The sequence below is a fragment of the Hemibagrus wyckioides genome, linkage group LG13, assembly GCF_019097595.1.
Source record: "Hemibagrus wyckioides isolate EC202008001 linkage group LG13, SWU_Hwy_1.0, whole genome shotgun sequence".
Taxonomy (NCBI): domain Eukaryota; kingdom Metazoa; phylum Chordata; class Actinopteri; order Siluriformes; family Bagridae; genus Hemibagrus; species Hemibagrus wyckioides.
Genome location: NC_080722.1, coordinates 1,069,449 through 1,093,078, shown reverse-complemented (window position 1 = coordinate 1,093,078; position 23,630 = coordinate 1,069,449). Strand labels below are relative to the sequence as shown.

At 44.7% G+C, this 23,630-nt stretch overlaps 1 protein-coding gene across 1 annotated transcript; it reads right to left on the bottom strand.

The window, feature by feature from the left end:
• Positions 1-263: 263 nt before the first annotated feature.
• Positions 264-23,403, bottom strand: LOC131363754 (annexin A4-like). The gene is made up of 15 exons (XM_058406597.1): positions 23,253-23,403; positions 14,712-14,966; positions 14,585-14,616; positions 14,325-14,507; positions 13,837-13,924; positions 12,994-13,088; positions 12,612-12,725; positions 9,482-9,572; positions 9,305-9,384; positions 9,162-9,218; positions 8,971-9,064; positions 2,367-2,462; positions 1,736-1,794; positions 793-915; positions 264-703 (listed from the first exon to the last, which is right to left on the bottom strand). The coding sequence occupies exons 2-15, from the start codon at positions 14,953-14,955 to the stop codon at positions 644-646; spliced, it is 1,416 nt and encodes a 471-aa protein (XP_058262580.1). The 5' UTR covers positions 14,956-14,966; positions 23,253-23,403; the 3' UTR covers positions 264-643.
• Between the last annotated feature and the right edge of the window lie 227 nt (positions 23,404-23,630).

Sequence of the window (23,630 nt, the reverse complement as noted above, 5' to 3'; positions counted from 1 at the left end):
CTTTATTATCTGATGAAATGTTTTTAATTATTTCAATGTATAGGATTGAATATAATGAGGTGGATAGAGACAGACAGGTGGAGAGACAGACAGAAAGACAGGTGAGAAATAGACAGAGAGGAGTGATAGAAAGACAGACAGAAAAATGGATACATAGACAGACAGAGATAGACAGGTTGATAGACAGACAGAGAAGAGAGAGACAGGTGGATAGACAGACAGGTATAAAGCAGTTTAGTAATGAAGTAATGAATACACACTGATAGTCCTACATCAGACTTTATTGTGATTGTTAGTTACACACACACACACACACACACACACACACACACAGGTATAAATGTAATGTAGTTTATATGTTTATAAAGGCACATACACATCCTACAAGGCCATAATGATTGTACTTCCTGCATAACTCACTACGTGGATACAAGCTGATATAAATGCAGTATAAACACACACACACACACACACACACTGCAGGCTGAAGGAGCTCCAATGTGAGTATGATTGTGTCAGTGTGTGTGTTGGTGTGTGTGTATTGATGTGTGTGTGTGCTGGAGTGTGTTGGGGTGTGTGTGTGTGTTGGTGTGTATGTGTGTTGGGGTGTGTGTTGTGTGTGTGTGTGTTGGTGTGTGCATTCTTAATCACTTCCACCACACAGTTTTAGCAGCAGCTTCTTGTAGTCACCAGATGTGTCACCCTGCAAACAAACAAACACCACATTAATAGTCTATCCAATTAAAAACAGTGTGTGTGTGTGTGTGTGTGTGTGTGTGTGTGTGTACTCACTGAGATGTCATTGTAAAGGGATTTGCCATAGCTGCGCAGATATTCCTGCCTGATGTCCAACATGTCGATCTCAGAGCGACTCACCATGATACGGATCAGAGTACGATCCTTAGTGCCCGCCCCCTACAGACAGACAGACAGACAGACAGAGAGTGAGTCATACAGACAGAGAAAAAGACAGAGAGATGGAAAAGACAAGGACAGACAGATGTTCAGATGAGCAGATAGACAGGTATAAGGATGTTCAGATGAGCAGATAGACAGGTGGATGGATGTTCAGATCAGATAGACAGGTGGATGGATGTTCAGATGATCAGACAGACAGGTGGATGGATGTTCAGATCAGATAGACAGGTGGATGGATGTTCAGATGATCAGACAGACAGGTGGATGGATGTTCAGATGATCAGATAGACAGGTGGATGGATGTTCAGATCAGATAGACAGGTGGATGGATGTTCAGATGATTAGACAGACAGGTGGATGGATGTTCAGATGATTAGACAGACAGGTGGATGGATGTTCAGATCAGATAGACAGGTGGATGGATGTTCAGATGATCAGACAGACAGGTGGATGGATGTTCAGATCAGATAGACAGGTGGATGGATGTTCAGATGATCAGACAGACAGGTGGATGGATGTTCAGATCAGATAGACAGGTGGATGGATGTTCAGATGATCAGACAGACAGGTGGATGGATGTTCAGATGCTCAGATAGACAGGTGGATGGATGTTCAGATCAGATAGACAGGTGGATGGATGTTCAGATGATCAGATAGACAGGTGGATGGATGTTCAGATGATCAGATAGACAGGTGGATGGATGTTCAGATGATCAGATAGACAGGTGGATGGATGTTCAGATGATCAGATAGAGGGATGGATAGATGTTTAGATAGACAGATGTGGAAGAGAGACAGGTATAATCTACTAAAGTACCTTCATAGCCTTGTGGAGTCTTTCAGCAAAGTAGCCAGGCGTGTTCTTGATACACTTCACTAAACACACACGTGCACGCACACACACACACACACGCGCACACACACACACACACACACACACACACACACACGCGCACACACACACACGCACACACGCGCACACACGCACACACACGCGTGCACACACACACGCGTGCACACACACACACGCACACATGCGTGCACACACGCACACACGCGTGCACACACGCACAAACACGCGTGCACACATGCGCGCACACACACACACACACACAAAAGAAACAAGTTAAATACCAGCACAGTTATGTGACCAACACTTTTCCCTACAAATGACACAGTGCATTATGGGTATTACTCTACATCACTCACTACATTACTCAAAATAAAGTGAACTATTTAAAGAAACACACACACACACACGCACACGTGCACACACACACACACGCACACGTGCACACACACACACACGCACACAGCTGATTTTCTTTTCTTTCTTTTTTTTTTAACTGGTAAATGGAATGTTTTACATCACTGGACCCCTTTCACACACACACACACAATTTGAATTGCTAATCAGTTATATTTGAATATGCAAATGAGGGACACACCCACTGCCAGCATGCCATTCTCCAGGTCTCCGTGCATCTCACTGCAGATACTCTTCTCAATGTCCTTCCCACACATCTGCTGGTACTCATGAAACACTACACACACACACACACACACATACATACATACACACACACACAAAATCAATATTTATAACACATTGCATTGTGTATTAATGTAGTACTGTTGCATAACTGTGTATTACTGTACATTATTGTGTAGCTAAAGCATGTCATGTGTGTTGGGTAGTATTGTACATCAGTGCATGCTGTTGTGTAGTGATGTATAGTGCTGTGTAGTGTAGTGTAGTGTAGTGTAGTGCTGTGTAGTGTAGTGCTGTGTAGTGTTAGTGTAGTGTAGTGTAGTGTAGTGTAGTGTAGTGCTGTGTAGTGTAGTGTAGTGTAGTGTAGTGTAGTGCTGTGTAGTGTAGTGTAGTGCTGTGTAGTGTAGTGATGTGTGGTGTAGTGTAGTGTAGTGTAGTGATGTGTGGTGTAGTGTAGTGCTGTGTAGTGTAGTGCTGTGTAGTGTAGTGTAGTGCTGTGTAGTGTAGTGATGTGTGGTGTAGTGTAGTGTAGTGTAGTGTAGTGTAGTGTAGTGATGTGTGGTGTAGTGTAGTGCTGTGTAGTGTAGTGCTGTGTAGTGTAGTGTAGTGCTGTGTAGTGTAGTGTAGTGTAGTGTAGTGTAGTGATGTGTGGTGTAGTGTAGTGCTGTGTAGTGTAGTGTAGTGCTGTGTAGTGTAGTGTAGTGCTGTGTAGTGTAGTGCTGTGTAGTGTAGTGTAGTGTAGTGTAGTGCTGTGTAGTGTAGTGCTGTGTAGTGTAGTGTAGTGTAGTGTAGTGTAGTGTAGTGCTGTGTAGTGCTGTGTAGTATAGTGCTGTGTAGTGTAGTGTAGTGTAGTGTAGTGCTGTGTAGTGTAGTGCTGTGTAGTGTAGTGTAGTGTAGTGCTGTGTAGTGCTGTGTAGTGTAGTGCTGTGTAGTGTAGTGTAGTGTAGTGCTGTGTAGTGTAGTGCTGTGTAGTGTAGTGCTGTGTAGTGTAGTGCTGTGTAGTGTAGTGTAGTGCTGTGTAGTGTAGTGCTGTGTAGTGTAGTGTAGTGTAGTGCTGTGTAGTGTAGTGCTGTGTAGTGTAGTGCTGTGTAGTGTAGTGCTGTGTAGTGTAGTGTAGTGCTGTGTAGTGTAGTGCTGTGTAGTGTTGTGTAGTGTAGTGCTGTGTAGTGTAGTGCAGTGCTGTGTAGTGTAGTGCTGTGTAGTGCAGTGCTGTGTAGTGTAGTGCTGTGTAGTGTAGTGCAGTGCTGTGTAGTGTAGTGCTGTGTAGTGTAGTGTAGTGTAGTGTAGTGCTGTGTAGTGTAGTGCTGTGTAGTGTAGTGCTGTGTAGTGTAGTGTAGTGCTGTGTAGTGTAGTGCTGTGTAGTGTAGTGCTGTGTAGTGTAGTGTAGTGCTGTGTAGTGTAGTGCTGTGTAGTGTTGTGTAGTGTAGTGCTGTGTAGTGTAGTGCAGTGCTGTGTAGTGTAGTGTAGTGTAGTGTAGTGCTGTGTAGTGTAGTGCAGTGCTGTGTAGTGTAGTGCTGTGTAGTGTAGTGCTGTGTAGTGTAGTGCTGTGTAGTGTAGTGCAGTGCTGTGTAGTGTAGTGCTGTGTAGTGTAGTGCAGTGCTGTGTAGTGTAGTGCTGTGTAGTGTAGTGTAGTGCTGTGTAGTGTAGTGTAGTGTAGTGCAGTGCTGTGTAGTGTAGTGCTGTGTAGTGTAGTGTAGTGTAGTGTAGTGCTGTGTAGTGTAGTGCTGTGTAGTGTAGTGTAGTGTAGTGCAGTGCTGTGTAGTGTAGTGCTGTGTAGTGTAGTGTAGTGCTGTGTAGTGTAGTGTAGTGTAGTGCTGTGTAGTGTAGTGTAGTGCTGTGTAGTGTAGTGCTGTGTAGTGTTGTGTAGTGTAGTGCAGTGCTGTGTAGTGTAGTGCTGTGTAGTGTAGTGTAGTGTAGTGTAGTGCTGTGTAGTGTAGTGCTGTGTAGTGTAGTGTAGTGTAGTGCAGTGCTGTGTAGTGTAGTGCTGTGTAGTGTAGTGTAGTGCTGTGTAGTGTAGTGTAGTGTAGTGCTGTGTAGTGTAGTGTAGTGCTGTGTAGTGTAGTGCTGTGTAGTGTTGTGTAGTGTAGTGCTGTGTAGTGTAGTGCAGTGCTGTGTAGTGTAGTGCTGTGTAGTGTAGTGTAGTGTAGTGCTGTGTAGTGTAGTGCTGTGTAGTGTAGTGCAGTGCTGTGTAGTGTAGTGCTGTGTAGTGTAGTGCAGTGCTGTGTAGTGTAGTGTAGTGTAGTGTAGTGCTGTGTAGTGTAGTGTAGTGTAGTGCTGTGTAGTGTAGTGCTGTGTAGTGTAGTGTAGTGCTGTGTAGTGTAGTGCTGTGTAGTGTAGTGCTGTGTAGTGTAGTGCTGTGTAGTGTAGTGTAGTGCTGTGTAGTGTAGTGTAGTGTAGTGCTGTGTAGTGTAGTGCTGTGTAGTGTAGTGCTGTGTAGTGTAGTGCTGTGTAGTGTAGTGTAGTGCTGTGTAGTGTAGTGTAGTGCTGTGTAGTGCTGTGTAGTGTAGTGCTGTGTAGTGTAGTGTAGTGATGTGTAGTGTAGTGTAGTGTAGTGATGTGTAGTGTAGTGCTGTGTAGTGTAGTGCTGTGTAGTGCTGTGTAGTGTAGTGCTGTGTAGTGTAGTGCTGTGTAGTGTAGTGTAGTGCTGTGTAGTGTAGTGCTGTGTAGTGTAGTGTAGTGCTGTGTAGTGCAGTGCTGTGTAGTGTAGTGCAGTGCTGTGTAGTGTAGTGCTGTGTAGTGTAGTGCTGTGTAGTGTAGTGTAGTGCTGTGTAGTGTAGTGCTGTGTAGTGTTGTGTAGTGTAGTGCTGTGTAGTGTAGTGCTGTGTAGTGTAGTGCTGTGTAGTGTAGTGCAGTGCTGTGTAGTGTAGTGCTGTGTAGTGTAGTGTAGTGCTGTGTAGTGTAGTGCAGTGTAGTGCAGTGCTGTGTAGTGCAGTGCTGTGTAGTGCAGTGCTGTGTAGTGTAGTGCAGTGCTGTGTAGTGCAGTGCTATGTAGTGCAGTGCTGTGTAGTGTAGTGCTGTGCAGTGCTGTGTAGTGCAGTGTAGTGCTGTGTAGTGTAGTGCTGTGTAGTGCTGTCTAGTGCTGTGTAGTGTAGTGTAGTGTAGTGTAGTGTTGTGTAGTGCTGTGTAGTGTAGTGTAGTGTAGTGCTGTGTAGTGTAGTGTAGTGCTGTGTAGTGCAGTGCTGTGTACTGTAGTGCTGTGTACTGTAGTGCTGTGTACTGTAGTGCTGTGTAGTGCTGTGTACTGTAGTGCTGTGTAGTGCAGTGCTGTGTAGTGCAGTGCTGTGTAGTGTAGTGCTGTGTAGTGTAGTGCTGTGTAGTGCAGTGCTGTGTAGTGTAGTGCTGTGTAGTGTAGTGTAGTGCTGTGTAGTGTAGTGCTGTGTAGTGTAGTGTAGTGTAGTGCTGTGTAGTGTAGTGTAGTCTAGTGATGTGTAGTGTAGTGTAGTGTAGTGATGTGTAGTGTAGTGTAGTGCTGTGTAGTGCAGTGCTGTGTAGTGTAGTGCAGTGCTGTGTAGTGTAGTGCTGTGTAGTGTAGTGCTGTGTAGTGTAGTGCTGTGTAGTGTAGTGTAGTGCTGTGTAGTGTAGTGCTGTGTAGTGTTGTGTAGTGTAGTGCTGTGTAGTGTAGTGTAGTGCTGTGTAGTGTAGTGCTGTGTAGTGTAGTGTAGTGCTGTGTAGTGTAGTGCTGTGTAGTGTAGTGCAGTGCTGTGTAGTGCAGTGCTGTGTAGTGCAGTGCTGTGTAGTGCAGTGCTGTGTAGTGCAGTGCTGTGTAGTGTAGTGCAGTGCTGTGTAGTGCAGTGCTATGTAGTGTAGTGTAGTGCTGTGTAGTGCAGTGCTGTGTAGTGCAGTGCTGTGTAGTGCAGTGCTGTGTAGTGTAGTGCTGTGTAGTGTAGTGCTGTGTAGTGCAGTGCTGTGTAGTGTAGTGCTGTGTAGTGTAGTGCTGTGTAGTGCAGTGTAGTGCTGTGTAGTGTAGTGCTGTGTAGTGCTGTCTAGTGCTGTGTAGTGTAGTGTAGTGTAGTGTTGTGTAGTGCTGTGTAGTGTAGTGTAGTGTTGTGTAGTGTAGTGCTGTGTAGTGTTGTGTAGTGTAGTGCTGTGTAGTGTAGTGCTGTGTAGTGTAGTGCTGTGTAGTGTAGTGCAGTGCTGTGTAGTGTAGTGCTGTGTAGTGTAGTGTAGTGCTGTGTAGTGTAGTGCAGTGTAGTGCAGTGCTGTGTAGTGCAGTGCTGTGTAGTGCAGTGCTGTGTAGTGTAGTGCAGTGCTGTGTAGTGCAGTGCTATGTAGTGCAGTGCTGTGTAGTGTTGTGTAGTGTAGTGCTGTGTAGTGTAGTGCTGTGTAGTGTAGTGCTGTGTAGTGTAGTGCAGTGCTGTGTAGTGTAGTGCTGTGTAGTGTAGTGTAGTGCTGTGTAGTGTAGTGCAGTGTAGTGCAGTGCTGTGTAGTGCAGTGCTGTGTAGTGCAGTGCTGTGTAGTGTAGTGCAGTGCTGTGTAGTGCAGTGCTATGTAGTGCAGTGCTATGTAGTGCAGTGCTGTGTAGTGTAGTGCTGTGTAGTGTAGTGCTGTGTAGTGCAGTGCTGTGTAGTGTAGTGCTGTGCAGTGCTGTGTAGTGCAGTGTAGTGCTGTGTAGTGTAGTGCTGTCTAGTGCTGTGTAGTGTAGTGTAGTGTAGTGTAGTGTTGTGTAGTGCTGTGTAGTGTAGTGTAGTGTAGTGCTGTGTAGTGCAGTGCTGTGTACTGTAGTGCTGTGTACTGTAGTGCTGTGTACTGTAGTGCTGTGTAGTGCTGTGTACTGTAGTGCTGTGTAGTGCAGTGCTGTGTAGTGCAGTGCTGTGTAGTGTAGTGCTGTGTAGTGTAGTGCTGTGTAGTGCAGTGCTGTGTAGTGTAGTGCTGTGTAGTGTAGTGTAGTGCTGTGTAGTGTAGTGCTGTGTAGTGTAGTGTAGTGTAGTGCTGTGTAGTGTAGTGTAGTGTAGTCTAGTGATGTGTAGTGTAGTGTAGTGTAGTGATGTGTAGTGTAGTGTAGTGCTGTGTAGTGTAGTGTAGTGCTGTGTAGTGCAGTGCTGTGTAGTGTAGTGCTGTGTAGTGTAGTGCTGTGTAGTGTAGTGCTGTGTAGTGTAGTGTAGTGCTGTGTAGTGTAGTGCTGTGTAGTGTTGTGTAGTGTAGTGCTGTGTAGTGTAGTGTAGTGCTGTGTAGTGTAGTGCTGTGTAGTGTAGTGCTGTGTAGTGTAGTGTAGTGCTGTGTAGTGTAGTGCTGTGTAGTGTAGTGCAGTGCTGTGTAGTGCAGTGCTGTGTAGTGCAGTGCTGTGTAGTGCAGTGCTGTGTAGTGTAGTGCAGTGCTGTGTAGTGCAGTGCTATGTAGTGTAGTGTAGTGCTGTGTAGTGCAGTGCTGTGTAGTGCAGTGCTGTGTAGTGTAGTGCTGTGTAGTGTAGTGCTGTGTAGTGCAGTGCTGTGTAGTGTAGTGCTGTGTAGTGTAGTGCTGTGTAGTGCAGTGTAGTGCTGTGTAGTGTAGTGCTGTGTAGTGCTGTCTAGTGCTGTGTAGTGTAGTGTAGTGTTGTGTAGTGCTGTGTAGTGTAGTGTAGTGTAGTGTTGTGTAGTGCTGTGTAGTGTAGTGTAGTGCTGTGTAGTGTAGTGTAGTGCTGTGTAGTGCAGTGTAGTGCAGTGCTGTGTAGTGCAGTGCTGTGTACTGTAGTGCTGTGTACTGTAGTGCTGTGTAGTGTACTGCTGTGTAGTGCAGTGCTGTGTACTGTAGTGCTGTGTACTGTAGTGCTGTGTACTGTAGTGCTGTGTAGTGTAGTGCTGTGTAGTGTAGTGCTGTGTAGTGCAGTGCTGTGTAGTGCAGTGCTGTGTACTGTAGTGCTGTGTACTGTAGTGCTGTGTAGTGCTGTGTACTGTAGTGCTGTGTAGTGTAGTGCTGTGTAGTGTAGTGCTGTGTAGTGCAGTGCTGTGTAGTGCAGTGCTGTGTAGTGCAGTGTAGTGCTGTGTAGTGTAGTGCTGTGTAGTGTAGTGCTGTGTAGTGTAGTGTAGTGCTGTGTAGTGTAGTGCTGTGTAGTGTAGTGCTGTGTAGTGCAGTGCTGTGTAGTGTAGTGTAGTGCTGTGTAGTGTAGTGCAGTGCTGTGTAGTGCTGTGTAGTGCAGTGCTGTGTAGTGCAGTGCTGTGTAGTGTAGTGCTGTGTAGTGTAGTGTAGTGCTGTGTAGTGTAGTGCTGTGTACTGTAGTGCTGTGTAGTGTAGTGCTGTGTAGTGTAGTGCTGTGTAGTGCAGTGCTGTGTAGTGCAGTGCTGTGTACTGTAGTGCTGTGTACTGTAGTGCTGTGTAGTGCTGTGTACTGTAGTGCTGTGTAGTGTAGTGCTGTGTAGTGTAGTGCTGTGTAGTGCAGTGCTGTGTAGTGCAGTGCTGTGTAGTGCAGTGCTGTGTAGTGTAGTGCTGTGTAGTGTAGTGTAGTGCTGTGTAGTGTAGTGCTGTGTAGTGCAGTGCTGTGTAGTGTAGTGTAGTGCTGTGTAGTGTAGTGCAGTGCTGTGTAGTGCAGTGCTGTGTAGTGTAGTGCTGTGTAGTGTGTATTGCATGTAGTGTTGTGTAGTACGTACCCTGTCGAAGGTGTGGTTTGCTGCGTGCACACAGAATGGCATTAAACTGAGACTCGTCTGTCCCAAGTTTCTTCTCTCCTGCAGAGTAGAGTGACTAAAACACACACACACACTTTGTTAAACAAATCTTTTTATTATTTATTTATTATCAGAGCTGCTGCTATGGTCATGAACATGGTGTGTTATCTCACCTGAGCATCCTGCTTGGCCATAGAGATGTCCACGTTCTCCCTCTCATCACGGTTCCCCTAAATTACAGAGACACACACAGACACCACATTACCCAGCATGCACTTCTCTTTATTATACCTGTGAAGTGATAACAGAGTCTCACCTGGCTGAGAGAAACCAGCAGCCTGCGGAAGTGACCCGAGGTGTCATGGATAATGGCGTCCTCCAGAGCCTTGCCGTATTCTGGAGAACACACACACAAACACACACTCGTATCTCAGATCTTTATTCTGGACATGTGTGTGTGTGTACAGGTGGAGGTGTGTATGAGAGCACTAACCTGCTTTATAAATACGGTTAATCTCCTGAATCTCAACGTTAGAGCGAGATGACAGAATCTCAATCAGACATGCTTCATCTGTCCCTGCACCCTGAACACACAAACACACACAAACAAAAACACACACACACCATAAAAGAACTGACAGAAAGCAAAAACATCTCATCTGTAACACACTAACATCTCATCTGTAACACACTAACATCTCATCTGTAACACTAACATCTCATCTGTAACAGACTAACATCTCATCTGTAACAGACTAACATCTCATCTGTAACAGACTAACATCTCATCTGTAACACACTAACATCTCATCTGTAACACTAACATCTCATCTGTAACACTAACGTCTCATCTGTAACACTAACGTCTCATCTGTAACACACTAACGTCTCATCTGTAACACACTAACGTCTCATCTGTAACACACTAACGTCTCATCTGTAACACTAACATCTCATCTGCAACAGACTAACATCTCATCTGTAACACTAACGTCTCATCTGTAACACTAACGTCTCATCTGTAACACTAACGTCTCATCTGTAACACACTAACGTCTCATCTGTAACAGACTAACATCTCATCTGTAACAGACTAACATCTCATCTGTAACAGACTAACATTTCATCTATAACAGACTAACATCTCATCTGTAACAGACTAACATCTCATCTATAACAGACTAACATCTCATCTGTAACACACTAACATCTCATCTGTAACACACTAACATCTCATCTGTAACACACTAACATCTCATCTGTAACACACTAACATCTCATCTGTAACACACTAACATCTCATCTGTAACACACTAACATCTCATCTGTAACACTAACATCTCATCTGTAACACTAACATCTCATCTGTAACACTAACGTCTCATCTGTAACACACTAACGTCTCATCTGTAACACACTAACGTCTCATCTGTAACACTAACATCTCATCTGTAACACTAACGTCTCATCTGTAACAGACTAACGTCTCATCTGTAACACTAACATCTCATCCATAACACACTAACATCTCATCTGTAACACTAACATCTCATCTGTAACACACTAACATCTCATCTGTAACACACTAACATCTCATCTGTAACACTAACATCTCATCCGTAACACACTAACATCTCATCTGTAACACTAACATCTCATCTGTAACACTAACATCTCATCCGTAACACACTAACATCTCATCCGTAACACTAACATCTCATCCGTAACACACTAACATCTCATCCGTAACACACTAACGTCTCATCCGTAACACTAACGTCTCATCCGTAACACTAACGTCTCATCCGTAACACACTAACGTCTCATCTGTAACACACTAACGTCTCATCTGTAACACACTAACGTCTCATCTGTAACACTAACATCTCATCTGTAACACACTAACGTCTCATCTGTAACACACTAACGTCTCATCTGTAACACACTAACGTCTCATCTGTAACACTAACATCTCATCCGTAACACACTAACATCTCATCTGTAACACTAACATCTCATCTGTAACAGACTAACATCTCATCTGTAACAGACTAACATCTCATCTGTAACAGACTAACATCTCATCTGTAACAGACTAACATCTCATCTGTAACACTAACATCTCATCTGTAACACTAACGTCTCATCTGTAACACACTAACGTCTCATCTGTAACACACTAACGTCTCATCTGTAACACTAACATCTCATCTGTAACACTAACGTCTCATCTGTAACACACTAACGTCTCATCTGTAACACTAACATCTCATCTGTAACACACTAACATCTCATCTGTAACACACTAACATCTCATCCGTAACACTAACATCTCATCCGTAACACTAACATCTCATCCGTAACACACTAACATCTCATCCGTAACACACTAACGTCTCATCTGTAACACTAACATCTCATCCGTAACACACTAACGTCTCATCTGTAACACTAACGTCTCATCCGTAACACACTAACGTCTCATCCGTAACACACTAACGTCTCATCCGTAACACTAACGTCTCATCCGTAACACACTAACGTCTCATCCGTAACACACTAACATCTCATCTGTAACACACTAACATCTCATCTGTAACACTAACGTCTCATCTGTAACACACTAACGTCTCATCTGTAACACACTAACGTCTCATCCGTAACACTAACATCTCATCCGTAACACACTAACGTCTCATCCGTAACACTAACGTCTCATCTGTAACACACTAACATCTCATCCGTAACACACTAACATCTCATCCGTAACACACTAACGTCTCATCTGTAACACTAACATCTCATCCGTAACACACTAACATCTCATCCGTAACACACTAACGTCTCATCTGTAACACTAACGTCTCATCCGTAACACACTAACATCTCATCTGTAACACACTAACGTCTCATCCGTAACACTAACGTCTCATCCGTAACACACTAACATCTCATCCGTAACACACTAACATCTCATCCGTAACACACTAACGTCTCATCTGTAACACTAACGTCTCATCCGTAACACACTAACATCTCATCTGTAACACACTAACATCTCATCCGTAACACACTAACGTCTCATCCGTAACACACTAACATCTCATCTGTAACACACTAACATCTCATCCGTAACACACTAACATCTCATCCGTAACACACTAACGTCTCATCTGTAACACTAACGTCTCATCTGTAACACACTAACATCTCATCCGTAACACACTAACATCTCATCCGTAACACACTAACGTCTCATCCGTAACACACTAACATCTCATCCGTAACACACTAACATCTCATCTGTAACACACTAACATCTCATCCGTAACACACTAACATCTCATCCGTAACACACTAACATCTCATCTGTAACAATAATGTCTCATCTGTAACAATGTCTCATCTGTAACACAATAATGTCTCATCTGTAACACTACCGTCTCGTCTGTAACATTAACGTCTCATTTGTAACACACTGTCTCATCTGTAACACACTAATGTCTCGTCTGTAACACTAACGTCTCATCTGTAACTCTAACGTCTCATCTGTAGCTCATATGCAGCTCTGTCTCATCGGTAGCTCAGCACAGGGAGTTCCTGCTCCTCTCAGGAACACTCACTGATATGGCCTCGCGGAGCTCAGAAGCGTCGAACTGAGACGGGCTCTTCAACATGGCCAACACCAGATTCTCAAAGTTCCCTGATATCTCCGACTTTATATCATGGACCAGATCCTGAAAAAGACACAAGACAAGACAAGAGGTCTCACATCTCACACCCCGAAAAAATCGATTAATTGATAAGTTAGATGATGGAGGAAGACACATGTGTGGACTGTCCTGCTGTTCAGCCACATCTGGAGCACATCTGGATCAATGCACAGGTAATGTTACAGTATCCTCTGAAGTGATAAGAACATGGCTGTGACAAACGAATGTCAGCTACATCATGATCTCTTCACACTCAGAACTTCCAGAAGCTTCTCGTCTCGTTTCGTCTCACCTTGCCATAAGTGGTCTTGTAAGCCTTAACCAGTGGCACACGCTGCTTATTGGAGCGATTCCCCAGTAACTCGATGATGGCGTTCTCATCAGTGCCTACAAAACAACAACAAACATATCAACAACCTGCCACACAAACAAACAAACAAACAGATGTGATTTACGTTGTACACTTTGATGTGTTTCTGTACCAAGTGGACGGAGTCTCCAGTCTCAGTGTCAGCACTAAAGCTGTAACTTTATGATTTCAGGACAGAGTTTAGACTCAGTGACTCAGTGAATTGTTTTATTTGAGTTGACTCCTCCAAGAAACTCAGTGAATTAATCTGCAAGCATGAATGAATCAAATCTCTTGGCTAAGTGACTCAGTGAATCATTTTTACATGTCATGTGTGGAAGGAGTCTCCAGTGTCAGTGTCAGCATTAAGCTGTAACTTTAAGGTTTCAGGAGAGAGTTTAGACTCAGTGAATCGTTTTATGAGAGTCGACTCCAGGGAATTAATCTGCAAGCATAAGTGAATCAAATCTCTTGGCCAAGTGACTCAGGTGAATCATTTTTATGCATGATAAGTGTAAAGAGTCTCCAGTGTCAGTACTAAAGCTCTAACTTTAAGGTTTCAGGACAGAGTTTAGACTCAGTAACTCAGTGAATAATTTTTTTGAGTCAGCTCTTCTAAGCAACTCCAGGGAATTAATCTTCAAGTATGAATTAATCAAATCTATTGGCTAAGTGACTCAGTGAATCAAATCTCTTGGCTAAGTGACTCCCTCTCTCTTCCTCACGAGTGCTGAAAGATGAGACAGTAATAAACGGTGTGACTTCTGAATACTGACACTGACTCACCGAAGCCCTTCATTGCCTTGCGAAGAACCTCGACATCTCGGAGAGGGTCAGCACCAGGGGCGTCCTTTATGGTGCCACGAAATCCACGCTGCAGAAAACAAAACAACAACAATCTTAAAGCGTATATAAACACACGACACAATAACGCTTCATCACTGGTGAGGTGGAAGATGTTCAGAGAAACTGACATGATGGAGGGATGGGCAAGCTGGAGGACAGAGGAAAGTGATGATGGTGCACAAGAGAATTCAGTGATGGAGGGATGAGTGAAGGGATTACTAATGGAGCAGAGGTGAAAGGGATGACAGAGGCTTGAAAAGAGAGGATGAGAAGCAAACAGAGAGACTGAGAGAACAAGGAAAGAAGTAGCAGAGGGGTGAGCTACATGATAGAAGGACAGGAAGATGGAGAAACAAGTGGATGGATAATGATAGTGAGTGATAGTGTCGTATCTGGCCAAACAGAATCCAGGATTTTATTGATCTTACGTTAATAGCAGGTGCTACAGGTGCCCCTGGTCCTGCAGGTCCAGCTGGAGCTCCAGGTCCTCCAAACCCAGGCATGCCAGGAAATGAGGGGTTTGGGGCAGGAGCACCTCCAGGGTAAGTAGGCATGGGTTGCTGTCCTGGTGGCGGACCTCCCGGATACCCCTGTGGCATCCCTCCTCCAGGCTGCACACAAAACACACAGCTATGAGACCTTCATAGTGCACTTCAACAGCTACATCATCAAAATCAAGGGTACTTACAGCTCCAAACCCAGGCTGACCTCCCCATCCACCTGGAACCAAAACATGACCACCATCATCATCATCATCACCACCATCACTGCTCACATTTCACAATCAATACATCGTCATGGACATTGCCGTTTACCTTGGGGCATGTTGGGGTAACCTCCAGACTGGTCCTGAGGGAATCCAGGGTATCCGGGGTAACCACCACCTCCCTGAGGGGGGTAACCTGGATATCCACCCTGCTGCTGTGGAGGATATCCACCACCTGCTGGGAAACCACCGGCCTGGGGGGGGTAACCAGGATACCCACCCTGCTGCTGCTGGGGAGGGTAACCACCACCACCACCCTGAGGCGGGTAACCAGGGTATCCGGGGTAACTCATTATGGCAAGCTCTGAGAGAGAGAGAGAGAGAGAGAGAGAGAGAGGGAGAGGGAGAGAAAAAGAGAGAGATAGGGGCATTAGGCTGGTCACAATTATGTGACACACCCATTTTTCTTATCTAAACACTTAACACACATAATGGATCTCACTGGAAGACATTTTACTGCCCCGAGATTTCGGCTCCACACAAGGTATGTTAATGACCGACTCGGTCATTAACATACCGGTGTGTTAGGAACAGGGGGCTGATGGAAACTGACTGTGTGTGTGTGTGTGGACACACACATTTCTCAATATTACACACACAAAGGGCTTGTTATTGAGCAGACTGGTGTGTGTTAGGCAGATAAACACCATATAATGTTCAGTGTTGAGTCAACACACCATGGCTCCTGACATGTTTACAGAAGAACACACCTCTACCTGACCACACACACACACACACACAGATGACTGGGTGCAGCTACAGATGATGAGTGCTGACGTCATGAACAGAGAAAAATGTAAACAATATAAAATAAAACAGAATTAGAAATGCGTGCACACACACACACACACACACACACACACACACACAGGATCGAGGTGCACATCAGTGAGTCTCATTCTATGTAAATTTACACAAATTCAGTGAAATTTAGGATATGAAAATTTCTGGATTGTTGCCTGAGAACAATCTACAGATAAACCTCTACACATCCAGTCTGATACACACACCTGTGTGTGCTAGTGTTCAGTGGTGTGTTGTGTTGTTCAGTGGTGTGTTGTGTTGTTCAGTGGTGTGTTGTGTTGTTCAGTGGTGTGTGTTGTGTTGTTCAGTGGTGTGTGTTGTGATGTTCAGTGGTGTGTGTTGTGATGTTCACTGGTGTGTTGTGATGTTCAGTGGTGTGTGTTGTGATGTTCAGTGGTGTGTTGTGATGTTCAGTGGTGTGTGTTGTGATGTTCAGTGGTGTGTGTTGTGATGTTCAGTGGTGTGTGTTGTGATGTTCAGTGGTGTGTGTTGTGATGTTCAGTGGTGTGTGTTGTGATGTTCAGTGGTGTGTGTTGTTCAGTGGTGTGTTGTGTTGTTCAGTGGTGTGTGTTGTGATGTTCAGTGGTGTGTGTTGTGATGTTCAGTGGTGTGTTGTGTTGTTCACTGGTGTGTTGTGTTGTTCAGTGGTGTGTGTTGTGTTGTTCAGTGGTGTGTGTTGTGATGTTCAGTGGTGTGTGTTGTGATGTTCAGTGGTGTGTTGTGATGTTCAGTGGTGTGTTGTGATGTTCAGTGGTGTGTTGTGATGTTCAGTGGTGTGTGTTGTGATGTTCAGTGGTGTGTTGTGATGTTCAGTGGTGTGTGTTGTGATGTTCAGTGGTGTGTGTTGTGATGTTCAGTGGTGTGTGTTGTGATGTTCAGTGGTGTGTGTTGTGATGTTCAGTGGTGTGTTGTGATGTTCAGTGGTGTGTGTTGTGTTGTTCACTGGTGTGTTGTGTTGTTCAGTGGTGTGTGTTGTGATGTTCAGTGGTGTGTGTTGTGATGTTCAGTGGTGTGTTGTGATGTTCAGTGGTGTGTGTTGTGATGTTCAGTGGTGTGTGTTGTGATGTTCAGTGGTGTGTGTTGTGTTGTTCAGTGGTGTGTTGTGATGTTCAGTGGTGTGTTGTGATGTTCAGTGGTGTGTTGTGATGTTCAGTGGTGTGTTGTGATGTTCAGTGGTGTGTGTTGTTCAGTGGTGTGTGTTGTTCAGTGGTGTGTGTTGTGATGTTCAGTGGTGTGTGTTGTGATGTTCAGTGGTGTGTGTTGTGATGTTCAGTGGTGTGTTGCGATGTTCAGTGGTGTGTGTTGTGTTGTTCAGTGGTGTGTGTTGTGTTGTTCAGTGGTGTGTGTTGTGATGTTCAGTGGTGTGTGTTGTGTTGTTCACTGGTGTGTTGTGTTGTTCAGTGGTGTGTGTTGTGATGTTCAGTGGTGTGTGTTGTTCAGTGGTGTGTGTTGTGATGTTCAGTGGTGTGTGTTGTGATGTTCAGTGGTGTGTGTTGTGTTGTTCAGTGGTGTGTGTTGTGTTGTTCAGTGGTGTGTGTTGTGATGTTCAGTGGTGTGTGTTGTGATGTTCAGTGGTGTGTGTTGTGATGTTCAGTGGTGTGTGTTGTGTTGTTCACTGGTGTGTTGTGTTGTTCAGTGGTGTGTGTTGTGATGTTCAGTGGTGTGTTGTGATGTTCAGTGGTGTGTGTTGTGTTGTTCACTGGTGTGTGTTGTGATGTTCAGTGGTGTGTTGTGATGTTCAGTGGTGTGTGTTGTGTTGTTCACTGGTGTGTGTTGTGATGTTCAGTGGTGTGTTGTGTTGTTCAGTGGTGTGTTGTGATGTTCAGTGGTGTGTTGTGATGTTCAGTGGTGTGTTGTGATGTTCAGTGGTGTGTTGTGATGTTCAGTGGTGTGTGTTGTTCAGTGGTGTGTGTTGTTCAGTGGTGTGTGTTGTGATGTTCAGTGGTGTGTGTTGTGATGTTCAGTGGTGTGTGTTGTGATGTTCAGTGGTGTGTGTTGTGATGTTCAGTGGTGTGTTGCGATGTTCAGTGGTGTGTGTTGTGTTGTTCAGTGGTGTGTGTTGTGATGTTCAGTGGTGTGTGTTGTGATGTTCAGTGGTGTGTGTTGTGTTGTTCAGTGGTGTGTTGTGATGTTCAGTGGTGTGTTGTGATGTTCAGTGGTGTGTTGTGATGTTCAGTGGTGTGTTGTGATGTTCAGTGGTGTGTTGTGATGTTCAGTGGTGTGTGTTGTTCAGTGGTGTGTGTTGTGATGTTCAGTGGTGTGTGTTGTGATGTTCAGTGGTGTGTGTTGTGTTGTTCAGTGGTGTGTTGTGATGTTCAGTGGTGTGTTGTGATGTTCAGTGGTGTGTTGTGATGTTCAGTGGTATGTGTTGTTCAGTGGTGTGTGTTGTGATGTTCAGTGGTGTGTGTTGTGATGTTCAGTGGTGTGTGTTGTGATGTTCAGTGGTGTGTGTTGTGATGTTCAGTGGTGTGTGTTGTGTTGTTCAGTGGTGTGTGTTGTGTTGTTCAGTGGTGTGTGTTGTGATGTTCAGTGGTGTGTGTTGTGTTGTTCACTGGTGTGTTGTGTTGTTCAGTGGTGTGTGTTGTGATGTTCAGTGGTGTGTGTTGTTCAGTGGTGTGTGTTGTGATGTTCAGTGGTGTGTGTTGTGATGTTCAGTGGTGTGTGTTGTGTTGTTCAGTGGTGTGTGTTGTGTTGTTCAGTGGTGTGTGTTGTGTTGTTCAGTGGTGTGTGTTGTGATGTTCAGTGGTGTGTGTTGTGATGTTCAGTGGTGTGTTGTGTTGTTCAGTGGTGTGTTGTGTTGTTCACTGGTGTGTTGTGTTGTTCAGTGGTGTGTGTTGTGATGTTCAGTGGTGTGTTGTGATGTTCAGTGGTGTGTGTTGTGTTGTTCACTGGTGTGTGTTGTGATGTTCAGTGGTGTGTTGTGATGTTCAGTGGTGTGTGTTGTGTTGTTCACTGGTGTGTGTTGTGATGTTCAGTGGTGTGTTGTGTTGTTCAGTGGTGTGTTGTGATGTTCAGTGGTGTGTTGTGATGTTCAGTGGTGTGTTGTGATGTTCAGTGGTGTGTGTTGTTCAGTGGTGTGTGTTGTTCAGTGGTGTGTGTTGTGATGTTCAGTGGTGTGTTGTGATGTTCAGTGGTGTGTGTTGTTCAGTGGTGTGTTGCGATGTTCAGTGGTGTGTGTTGTGTTGTTCAGTGGTGTGTGTTGTGATGTTCAGTGGTGTGTGTTGTGATGTTCAGTGGTGTGTGTTGTGTTGTTCAGTGGTGTGTTGTGATGTTCAGTGGTGTGTTGTGATGTTCAGTGGTGTGTTGTGATGTTCAGTGGTGTGTTGTGATGTTCAGTGGTGTGTTGTGATGTTCAGTGGTGTGTTGTGATGTTCAGTGGTGTGTGTTGTTCAGTGGTGTGTGTTGTGATGTTCAGTGGTGTGTGTTGTGATGTTCAGTGGTGTGTGTTGTGTTGTTCAGTGGTGTGTTGTGATGTTCAGTGGTGTGTTGTGATGTTCAGTGGTGTGTTGTGATGTTCAGTGGTATGTGTTGTTCAGTGGTGTGTGTTGTGATGTTCAGTGGTGTGTGTTGTGATGTTCAGTGGTGTGTTGTGATGTTCAGTGGTGTGTGTTGTTCAGTGGTGTGTGTTGTGATGTTCAGTGGTGTGTGTTGTGATGTTCAGTGGTGTGTTGTGTTGTTCAGTGGTGTGTGTTGTGATGTTCAGTGGTGTGTGTTGTGATGTTCAGTGGTGTGTTGTGATGTTCAGTGGTGTGTTGTGATGTTCAGTGGTGTGTTGTGATGTTCAGTGGTGTGTTGTGATGTTCAGTGGTGTGTGTTGTGATGTTCAGTGGTGTGTGTTGTGTTGTTCAGTGGTGTGTGTTGTGATGTTCAGTGGTGTGTGTTGTGTTGTTCAGTGGTGTGTGTTGTGTTGTTCAGTGGTGTGTTGTGATGTTCAGTGGTGTGTTGTGATGTTCAGTGGTGTGTTGTGATGTTCAGTGGTGTGTTGTGATGTTCAGTGGTGTGTGTTGTGATGTTCAGTGGTGTGTTGTGATGTTCAGTGGTGTGTTGTGATGTTCAGTGGTGTGTTGTGATGTTCAGTGGTGTGTGTTGTGATGTTCAGTGGTGTGTGTTGTGATGTTCAGTGGTGTGTGTTGTGTTGTTCAGTGGTGTGTTGTGATGTTCAGTGGTGTGTTGTGATGTTCAGTGGTGTGTGTTGTTCAGTGGTGTGTGTTGTGATGTTCAGTGGTGTGTTGTGATGTTCAGTGGTGTGTGTTGTGATGTTCAGTGGTGTGTGTTGTGTTGTTCAGTGGTGTGTGTTGTGATGTTCAGTGGTGTGTGTTGTGATGTTCAGTGGTGTGTGTTGTGTTGTTCAGTGGTGTGTGTTGTGATGTTCAGTGGTGTGTGTTGTGTTGTTCAGTGGTGTGTTGTGATGTTCAGTGGTGTGTGTTGTGATGTTCAGTGGTGTGTGTTGTGATGTTCAGTGGTGTGTGTTGTGATGTTCAGTGGTGTGTGTTGTTCAGTGGTGTGTGTTGTTCAGTGGTGTGTGTTGTGATGTTCAGTGGTGTGTGTTGTGATGTTCAGTGGTGTGTGTTGTGATGTTCAGTGGTGTGTTGTGATGTTCAGTGGTGTGTTGTGATGTTCAGTGGTGTGTGTTGTGATGTTCAGTGGTGTGTGTTGTGATGTTCAGTGGTGTGTGTTGTGATGTTCAGTGGTGTGTGTTGTGATGTTCAGTGGTGTGTTGTGATGTTCAGTGGTGTGTGTTGTGATGTTCAGTGGTGTGTGTTGTGATGTTCAGTGGTGTGTTGTGATGTTCAGTGGTGTGTGTTGTGTTGTTCAGTGGTGTGTGTTGTGTTGTTCAGTGGTGTGTGTTGTGATGTTCAGTGGTGTGTGTTGTTCAGTGGTGTGTGTTGTGATGTTCAGTGGTGTGTTGTGATGTTCAGTGGTGTGTGTTGTGATGTTCAGTGGTGTGTTGTGATGTTCAGTGGTGTGTTGTGATGTTCAGTGGTGTGTGTTGTGTTGTTCAGTGGTGTGTTGTGATGTTCAGTGGTGTGTTGTGATGTTCAGTGGTGTGTTGTGATGTTCAGTGGTGTGTTGTGATGTTCAGTGGTGTGTTGTGATGTTCAGTGGTGTGTGTTGTGATGTTCAGTGGTGTGTGTTGTGATGTTCAGTGGTGTGTGTTGTGATGTTCAGTGGTGTGTTGTGATGTTCAGTGGTGTGTTGTGATGTTCAGTGGTGTGTGTTGTGATGTTCAGTGGTGTGTTGTGATGTTCAGTGGTGTGTTGTGATGTTCAGTGGTGTGTTGTGATGTTCAGTGGTGTGTGTTGTGTTGTTCAGTGGTGTGTTGTGATGTTCAGTGGTGTGTTGTGATGTTCAGTGGTGTGTTGTGATGTTCAGTGGTGTGTTGTGATGTTCAGTGGTGTGTGTTGTGATGTTCAGTGGTGTGTGTTGTTCCAGCTCCACCTCTGATGACCCTGAAACTCCATACAGCTCAAACTGATTTGAATGAGTCTGATTTACATGAGTCAGGAGTCAGGATAAGTTCAGTGACTGCACTTTTACATCTACTGTGAGTTTATAAAAACATCACAACCTTCTCAAACATCAGGCTCAACATGTTGTGTGTGTGTATGTGTGAGTGTTGTGTGTGGGTGGTGTGTGTGTGTGTGTGAGTGTTGTGTGTGTGTGGTGTGTGTGTGTTGTGTGTGGGTGGTGTGTGTGTGGTGTGTGTGTCTGTGTGTGTGGGTGTTGTGTGTGTGTGGGTGTGTGTGTGTGTGTGTTGTGTGTGTGGGGGTGGGTGTTGTGTGTGTGGTGTGTGGGGGGGGTGTTGTGTGTGTGTGTGGGTGTTGTGTGTGTGTGGTGTGTGTGTGTGGGTGTTGTGTGTGTGTGTGGGTGTTGTGTGTGTGGGTGGTGTGTGTGTGTGGGTGGTGTGTGTGTGGGTGGTGTGTGTGTGGGTGTGTGTGGGTGTTGTGTGTGTGTGGGGGGGTGTTGTGTGTGTGTGGGGGGGTGTTGTGTGTGGGTGTTGTGTGTGTGTGGTGTGTGTGTGTGGTGTGTGTGTTGTGTGTGGGTGGTGTGTGTGTGTGTGGGTGTTGTGTGTGTGTGTGTGGGTGTTGTGTGTGTGTGTGGTGTGTGTGTGTGGTGTGTGTGTGGGTGTTGTGTGTGTGTGTGTGGGTGTTGTGTGTGTGTGTGGTGTGTGTGTGTGTGTGGTGTGTGTGTGTGGTGTGTGTGTGGGTGTTGTGTGTGTGTGTGGGTGTGGGTGTTGTGTGTGTGTGTGTGTGTGTGGTGTGTGTGGGGGGGGGTGTTGTGTGTGGGGGGGGTGTTGTGTGGGGGGGGGTTGTGTGTGTGTGGTGTGTGTGTCTACTGAATTTTTTCCTCATGCATGGATAATTATTTCATACTTTATTCCTCTAAAAGACGATGGTTTTGACTTCCTACTGGAGATTATCCGAGCCGTGAGACTCTCTGAACCTGATGGACTGGTTTTATTCTGATCGTGTAACAGTGTACACACTCCACTACACAAACTCCTGACTCTATTCTGTCACCTTTACGCTTTTAACATTTAAACTCTGCATGTTTGTGTGAATGATTGGATTTAGAGATCTGATTCAAAATATCTGAATATGATTCATTCAGCTCAATTACACCAGTTATGAATCATTCAGTTCATTTGATTCGTGTTTTAATCTATGATTCACGTGATTAAAGGTGCACTGGGTTAATAGGTGGGTCAATCCTTTTGGATATTTATTTAACTCATTAAACCCCACCCCCATCCCCACCCATGTTCATGAAGCCCCACCCCCAAGATCTACAACAGTCAATAGATTTGTGTGTCTATTGTAGTACAGGAAACAAATCCAGTCTACCAAATCCAAACCCAAACAAGCACTCAGGCCCGCAAGTCAGATTTTAAAAAGTTTTTTTTTTATCAGACACATAATACTTTTATCCTGAGGCTATGACTTAAACCATTACTCTACGTCCTGTTCTACATATTATTTCAGATTATTTATATAAGTAATAAATAAAAAACTGGACTATTGCATCTTTATTCGATTCACTGTATGTGAATTCGGATGATTGTGGAGCAAATGACTCAAATTAGTTCATTATTTTACAGATTACACTTTTTCAGTGCAACTGAATTATTAACAAGCGTTTACACGGATAAAATCCACAACAAATGAAGAAATACTGCAGTGAATTCCGTAACGAATCGATTCTGTTAAAAGGAGCCATTTGGGATGAACCGATTCCTCAGGTGATTCTCCCGTCGCTACCCGCAAAATCAGTAGTTATCGCCGTGAGATAAATAATAAAGTGAGATGTTACTGTGAAAAAAAGGCGAGATGTGTGACGAGATAGCGCGTGATCATCCCTCACTCTCACTTAGTCGCAGTTTGTGTGTAAAAGAGATTTTTTGTGTAAAATGGCTGCCGTCAGACCCGTGTCCACCCAACATCCCATTACAACATGACTGTATTACATAACCTCCAGACAATTCCGGGAAATTAAACACAAACACAGACATCAAAAACACAATAAAACACAATAAAACACACACACACGCACGCACGCACGCGCGCGCGCACACACACACACAGAGGTTACAGATGATTAATCATCCAGAACTCTCACTTCCCGCATTAAAGACACGCAGAACTTTTAGAACGAGATCGGTGTGTGGTGTTTATCTCGGGATTCGTGCGCGTGAGTTAAACCGAGATAAATCTTTAAATCCAGGTTCATCATCAAAATCACGCGCGTTTAGCAAATAGAATTAAGTAGAAGACATGGAGAGACTTACAGTGAGTGTAAAGAAGCTGAAGCAGGAAGTGTGTGTGCCACTGATTTGCCTGCACGCGCACACACACACGCACGCACGCGCACCGGGTGTGTCCTCAGACGTCACTGCCCAGAGATTTTCCTAAGCATGCAGTCAGATTGTAAATAAAGTATTATTTGGCTTTAGGAAAAACAATAATTACACACACACACACAGTAAAAGTTATGACTGAGGCAGATGTAATATTTATGAGTAATTAGATAAAGAGGAAATAAAGATTAAAATCTGTGTCAAAGTCCTCGTTATTTAAAAGTGGGCGTGTCTTTGATTTCCATATGTAAATGAGGGCAGCAGTAATTGGTTGTGGCTTACAGTAACATTAACGTATTGTTGAGATTA